Consider the following 7591-nt stretch of genomic DNA (forward strand, 5'->3'; position numbering starts at 1 on the left):
CCTTCACCACTGGTTAACTCATCAGGGATGAAATGATAATTACAAACTTGTACATTCTTTTATTCACCTTTCTAACCTTTATCTCTGTAAAGCTGCTTTGAAACTCTGTTTATTGTAAAAAATGACTTCAGAAATAAAAATAAATCGTATTTTACAACAGAACCATATTTTGAGATACAAATCTGCCTGGCTTTGCTTTTATAAGAGACAGAAAACTTGAGCGTAACACAACGTTGGTCTGGTTTTTATTTCTAAATGATGCCTGAACATTTATATTCAAATAATAAATAAAATAGAATCGTGTTGTACATTTGTTTTTATTGTTTTCAGTATTGCATGTGCAGGTGGGAATCACAGCAGTCACACATTAGGTCCTGTATTAGTGTCTCTGAGCTGAGCCCAGGTGCTGGTTCAGTACGGGTTGTTCATAGCGTGCTCCATGATGGCCATGAGAGCCAGCCAGGTCTCCTGAGCAGTCGGGATGATCTGATCTGCAGGAAGGACAAATCCGTATCGTCCGTTGTCTCTCAGCTCGAAGGTGTAGGAGTACTTGACGCCCTGATCGTAGGCCCAGTCTGTGGTGACTCCGCTCGCTTGATCTGAAATGAAACAAGTCACAGATTGTATCATGTGGAGTACTGACCTTCTAAACTATTTACTAGATTGTGTAGGACGTCTTTAGATGCTGTATCATGAAATTTTCCCTTCAGTTGAACTAGGAGGCCCAAAACCTGTTTCAGCATGACAATGTACACAAAGCCAGCTGAATGAAGACCTGCTTTACATGGGTTGGAGTGGAAGATCTCCTTTAACATGATGAACATGATGGCTTCCTCAAATATATCAGTACCTGACACTCTTGAGGCTGAATGAATCTCCACAAATCTCCACAAAATCTAATAAACCATCTTCCTAGAAGAGTGAAGGTTACTAAAACAGCAAGTGAAAACTAAATGTGGAATGGGATGTTCAAAAAGAATATAACAGTGTTTTATTCCTCACTAAGACTTCACTGGTTTGTACAGAGACACATGAACTGGGTGAATGATGTGGAATTGTAGAGCAGGACAAGCTAGGCTTGGCTTGATTTGATTTACTTACAGATGGTGTCGAAGGTGCTCCCATACGTGTACTTAGTGCCATACAGACTCTCCAGATCGCTGGTGGCTTTCAATGCAAGTTCATCCTGCGAATCAAAAGTAAAACCAATTTACCTCTTAACATCTAACCACTACGTTTTGCAATTTATTTTGTTCTACAGAAATCTCACCAGCTCTGCTTCATCTACGCAAGGAGTGCTGGTGTCACCGTAGGGGTAGAGCAGCATCTGAGAGTAACTGTGGATGGTCAAGAAAGCCTTGAGATTGCCGTGAGACTTAGTGAAATCCACAATAGACTTGACCTCAGACTCAGAGTAAACACTTGGTCCACGGTACGTCTCGGAGCACGGGTTACTGCTGGAACCAGCACCTAAAGGGCCAAAGCGATCATCTTAGCCACGATGGTCTTCTGTATGATGTCAATGATGTGAATTGTATATGTTTTATGTACCTCCATATCCTGTTCCCCAGTTCCTGTTAGGGTCGACCCCGAAACACGAGGAACCAGAGTTTATCCTCCTGGTTTTGCGCCACATGCGATTCTAAAATCAAAAATACCACAATCTTTATGTAGAACTCATTTCTAGTGATCAGTGAGTTGAGAGGTATTTTAACCAGAATGGATCATGATTTAGCTAATCAGATTGGATAACATGGAATCAATGATGGACGAATTACACAAAGCATGTAGTTGAGTTAAAGTTGAGCTCCACTCAGTAAAATTTGACTCCAGTAAGAGTAAAAGTGTCCCGTTAAACTTTCACTAAAAGTTACAGAAGCAAAAGTGGTACAAGTACAAATGTTTTTGCTTTCAAATGTACTTAAGTATCCAAAGTACTGATTTATTATAACTATAATGTTCCTATTATCATTTTTATCACAAGACTCTTAACTCAACTCAGTTTATGTGTAAAGACTCGAATGTGACTCTCAGCACACTGATCTATTAATAGAATGATATTAATGACTCAAACACTGATTGATTTCTATTATAATCATCATGAACCCAAAACCTTCTTTTCAACTACTTAAAAAATAATTATGTAAATGAGGTCACGTGTGTTGTGGTGAGTTCGAGTCTGGAGTTTCTTCAGCATTTATTCCTCTCTAAATGTTCTGCTTGATGTTGAACTGATGCTGAACTGTATGTTGGTGATCAGTAGATACACCAAGCGCCAATTAGGACACGTGTAAAACAGAGCGTGCGCTCGATCCTGATTGGTGACTCGCTGCGTGTTTCACCAGTTACATTTTTATCCTCATTAATAAAAAGGAACGACTGATTTCACTAAATGTAGTCGAGTAAAAAGTCAAATATTTGACTTTGAAATGAAGTGAAGTTACAGTAAAACTCTCCTTAAATGGAAACACTTCAGTAAAATTATTTTCCACAAGATCTAGAGGAGGTCATTGTAAGAATAAATGTAGAATGAGATGTTACACATGTCACATGAGACGTCACATAGCAATCTTATGCTCAGGTGTTCACAAACTTTGTCCATATAGTGTATTTATACTTATATCTCCTGATCTCCTGAGTATAAGAACATGATGTTCTCTTGAAGACTCACACTGGTGTGGGTGTATTCGTATCCGTCAGGGTTGGTGACAAGCTCCAGGAAAATGTCCATCTTGTCAAGGATGGCAGTAAGAGCAGGGTCACGTCCGTAATCCGTCACAATCTGCGCAAAGAGACATGGATTACAAGCAGAACCAAAACCCTACGCTTTGTTTGGTGGAGAAAATGAACGATTTATACCTTCTTGGCAAACCAGGTTCCACTTGCCGGCGTGATCCACTCTCTGGCGTGGATCCCGGTATCGATCCAGATCCCAGGGTGCTTTGTACCTCCGGTGCTGAACTACGAGGGGAAACGAGACGGCTTTACAGCTACAAATCACAGGTTTATACAGGTTTAGTATGAAGTCATTAACAGGAAAAAAAACAGAAAGAAAAAAAAAAACTAAATAAATTAAAAAGTAGTTGAATGGAAAAAGAAAGATGGATAGAAGAGCACCTGCGTCGATTTACATATTAGTTTGGGATTAAGATGTTAAATTCTGGATTCTGATTGGTCCAAATGTGTTGATTAGTTTTCTGCAACAGCTGCAAGTCACAGGTTGACGTAAACAGTGATGTTTTGGGGGTTAAAACCATTCAGGTGAAACCATTAGAATATATTTTGATCAACATGAAGATAAACATCTGATACTGTGGGAGACAGCACACACTCGTACACAATCCGTTAAATGATGCACGAAAGCATTCGCAATTTGATCAAACAACAAGAAATGTTTTTATGATAAGTGACTGAATGATGTGGAGGAACAAGTGCTCAAATAAAACAAAAAAAATACTGCCATGATTATTTCTAATTCTAACTTACAGAGTGGTCATGTGATCAGACAGACAGACAGACAGACAGACAGACAGACAGACAGATAGACAGATAGATAGATAGATAGATAGATAGATAGATAGATAGATAGATAGATAGATAGATAGATAGATAGATAGATAGATAGATAGACAATGACATCAGACAGACATCACCTGTTCGATATAATAGAAAATCGTTATCTGTCTGTCTGTCTTCTTGGAGGAACAAGAAGTTTTGAGAATTTCATTTCGTATCTCACATACGTACTTTCCTATAATCTCTTCTGTCCTATAGTGAACATGACCAACCTTCAAAACGTTTAATGGACGTCCCTCGTAACTCTGTCCGATCACAATCTTGCTGACCAGCTTCGGGTTCTCCTGCACCAACATGTCCATGAAGGTGTTGATCTGAAAAGGATTTGCAATGGGAATAATGAAATTGAATTGTTATTGAAAATATGAATAGATTTTGAATAAATGGTGGCTGTTTGTCTGTATCTAACCTCTCTCAGTGTGTGGTAGTGCGCATAGTCGTACTCGTCAGTGCTTCTGGGATCGAAAACACGAGCTCTCGTCATCTCGCGCTGCTCCTCATCCAGGACGTCCTGAGAGTTAATAGAGATGAAAATGTATCGAAAAATGTTCATGAGATTCTATGTCAGGTTAAAGTCATGTGTGAAACTCCACCTGAAGATCCTGGATCATGATCTCATAATGGATCTCATGGTAGCCCAGGAACGCCCTGAGGGCCTGCAGGCTGGGGAAGGGAACACGGACATCCACAGGGAGTGACACCCCAACAGGTTCCCTCCAGAAATCCAGCTACACAAACACACACACACACACACACACACACACACACGGAACAGTTAGTTACACATTGGCCAAAGATCAGGATAAACACTTCCTAAATATGAAGCAATGAAAATCAAACTCACCCCAAGATCTTTCTGCTCAGACAGTTCCTTCAGGAGCCTGATCTCCACCTCATCCTTTGCAGTGATCCGAAAAACCTGGTGTCTGTTAAAGGTCCATGAATTATTTATTATCTTTATTAGATGAGAAATCAGCATTAATACATTTATAAAATGTACTTTATATGTGCTCATGTAAAAAAAAAACAATACTGCCATCATTATTTCTAATTCTAGCTTTCAGAGTGATCATGTGATCTGGGATCATAGACAGACAGACAGACAGACAGACAGACAGACAGACAGACAGACAGACAGACAGACAGACAGACAGACAGACAGACAGATAGATAGATAGATAGATAGATAGATAGATAGATAGATAGATAGATAGATAGACAGATAGACAGACAGACAGACAGACAGACAGATAGATAGATAGATAGATAGACAGACAGACAGACAGACAGACAGACAGACAGACAGACAGACAGACAGACAGACAGGCAATGACATAAGACAGACATCACCTGTTCCATATAATAGAAATTCCTTAATCTCTCTGTGTCTGCTAAATTATCAATCTGTTTCTGTTTACCGATTTGTCTGTCATTTCGTTTGTCCTAATTGTTTGTCTCCCTGTTTTTTCTGCTCTCAGCCTGGTTTTGCAAATAATTCTCTTTCTAACTACCTTTTTTGTCTGTTTGTCTGCATTTATTGTATCAAATATATATATCTGTCTGTCTAGACAGTGATCTTTCTTTCTGTCTGTCTGTCTCTTTCTGTATTTGTTACTCTCTCTCTCTCTCTCTCTCTCTCTCTCTCTCTCTCTCTCTCTCTCTCTCTCACACACATATGCAATGCACTCGATTCTGCGATCTACATGAGGATAAGTGTAATAAGTGGTATAAGTAAACGCACCCCTCGAATGTCTCCTTGCTGAAAACAGCCACAACCAGAGCAGCCAAAAACCAAATTCCTCTCATGTTGCCTCTCACTTCTTCATCTGCGCTGCTCATATATATTTCAGCTCTGGCCACATGACCTTGGGACTGACCTGCCAAACATTCCTCCTGCTTAATTTCCCACATTGTTCCTGCATAGCGCCCAAACACAAGCAGAGTTACAACAGTAGCACCGTGGTTTATAGTTTGTCTCAGCAAACCAGCCTGTACTTTTTTCCCAAAATCCTTCATTCATCTCTTAAAAGTAAGTCTTTGTGTCAATGAACATCTTAGTGCCATTAAATAACAATCATTTTGTCATTGTTCACAAACAAGATGGTCGAAATGTTTAGTCGTGTTGTCAGTATGACGGCTCACGGTTTCAGTGTTTCCTGATGTAAACTAGCGTTTGGATCACAATGATTGAAAATGCACAAAGATGAATTTTAACTGTACACATGTTTACACATTACTGTATGTGAGATATCGATTGCAAGAGACCAGACAGGATTCTCACGTTTACTGTACTGTACAAGTGTTCGTTTGTCTCCTGGTTGTTCCTCCATTTTCAGAAATTGTTTTTCGCTCGTTCTGTCGCCAATTTACGAGATTCACCTTTGACCTATTTTACAGAACTGGTTGATTATTGGTTGACCTGATGTGCACCAGGGAAGTCATGGCTAAACAGAGAGAGTGTGAGTGTGTTATTGATTGAGAGAGCGGAGCGAGGGAACAGGACACACTTAGATAAGTCTGGGAAACACACCCAATGGTTCATACACTTCTGTTTGACATCAGATGACTCAGGCTTCTACAGCGTACAAAGTTCACACACAGATATCGAGCTCATGGCGTATTTACGTTCGTTCAACTCAGATACATTTTTTGTACCTGAAGTATATTTTGCCCACAAAGTCACGTTAGTTCATTGTTTTGACGATGATGACGATAATGTTGATGATAAATATATGTAGTTCTCTACGCACACACACACACACACACACACACACACACACACACACACACACACACACACACAGTGTAGTGCAGATGTTGTACAATATCACTCTCTCCACACCCCACTGACTAAACCACAGTTTCCTTTGAAATGCGGAAGTGCACAAATAGACAGCTGGTGAATTTACTGTATGTTGAATTCATAATGTAAACTGTTATAATGAGCTCCACTTTTCTGGGAAGAGTTTTGACTTGATTTTAGGCCATGGTTGTGGATTAGTTTGTGTTCATTCAGTGAGATCAGACACTGCTGCTGGAGGAGGTGACGAGGATTCAGTTCCTCAGAAAGATGTTCATTGGGGTTGAGGAGATCAGGGCTCTGTGCAGAAAGAAAGAAAGAAAGAAAGAAAGAAAGAAAGAAAGAAAGAAAGAAAGAAAGAAAGAAAGAAAGAAAGAAAGAAAGAAAGAAAGAAAGAAAGAAAGAAAGAAAGAAAGAAAGAAAGAAAGAAAGAAAGAAAGAAAGAAAGAAAGAAAGAAAGAAAGAAAGAAAGAAAGAAAGAAAGAAAGAAGGTACAAGGTACAAGGTACAAGGTACAAGCACAGACAAAAACATACAATTATAATGGAAGATGAAACAAGAAAGGAAGAATAGACATGAATAAAGATAGAAAGGAAGAGAAAAAGGAATAAAAAAGAAAGAAAACCATATTGAAATAAAAAGACTAATAATTAAAGGAAGATAGTAACGGGAATAAAATAAATAATAAAAAAAAGAAAGAAAGAAAGAAAGAAAGAAAGAAAGAAAGAAAGAAAGAAAGAAAGAAAGAAAGAAAGAAAGTACAAGCACAGAAAAAAACAATAAAAAAACAATAAAGTTATAATAGAAGTAGAAACAAGGAAGGAAGGAAAGAAAGAAAGAAAGAAAGAAAGAAAGAAAGAAAGAAAGAAAGAAAGAAAGAAAGAAAGAAAGAAAGAAAGAAAGAAAAAGGAAAAAAGAAAAACAAATAAATAATGTAATATTGAAATAAAAAATGAATAATTAAAGGAAGATAGAAAGGGGAGAAAGATAGAAAGAAGGGGAGAAAAAGAAAGCAAGAAAGAAAGAAAAAAGAAAAGAAAGAAAGAAAAGTATCAGTAAACATAGGTAAACAACTAGACAACCAACAGACAGACAGACAGACAGACAGACAGATAGATAGATAGATAGATAGATAGATAGATAGATAGATAGATAGATAGATAGATAGATAGATAGACAGACAGACAGACAGACAGACAGACAGACAGACAGACA

General features: G+C 38.4%; 1 protein-coding gene across 1 annotated transcript; it reads right to left on the reverse strand.

Moving 5' to 3' along the window:
* Positions 1-298: 298 nt before the first annotated feature.
* On the reverse strand, positions 299-5473 carry LOC310737058 (carboxypeptidase A1-like). The gene is made up of 11 exons (XM_083561219.1): positions 5318-5473; positions 4421-4502; positions 4170-4304; positions 3986-4087; positions 3789-3890; positions 2860-2961; positions 2672-2782; positions 1552-1642; positions 1271-1470; positions 1102-1186; positions 299-599 (listed from the first exon to the last, which is right to left on the reverse strand). Exons 1-11 carry the CDS (start codon positions 5413-5415, stop codon positions 412-414), a joined length of 1296 nt encoding a protein of 431 aa, XP_083417345.1. The 5' UTR covers positions 5416-5473; the 3' UTR covers positions 299-411.
* Between the last annotated feature and the right edge of the window lie 2118 nt (positions 5474-7591).

The sequence above is a fragment of the Silurus aristotelis genome (assembly GCF_946808225.1).
Source record: "Silurus aristotelis genome assembly, chromosome: 14".
NCBI lineage: Eukaryota > Metazoa > Chordata > Actinopteri > Siluriformes > Siluridae > Silurus > Silurus aristotelis.

Coding starts and splice junctions, on each gene's coding strand:
- LOC310737058 (XM_083561219.1), bottom strand. CDS start 5,415: ATGAGCAGCGCAGATGAAGAAGTGAGAGGCAACATGAGAGGAATTTGG. Junction 4,503..5,317: donor AGCAAGGAGACATTCGAGGG/GTGCGTTTACTT, acceptor GACCTTTAACAG/ACACCAGGTTTTTCGGATCA. Junction 1,471..1,551: donor CTGGGGAACAGGATATGGAG/GTACATAAAACA, acceptor TTGGCCCTTTAG/GTGCTGGTTCCAGCAGTAAC.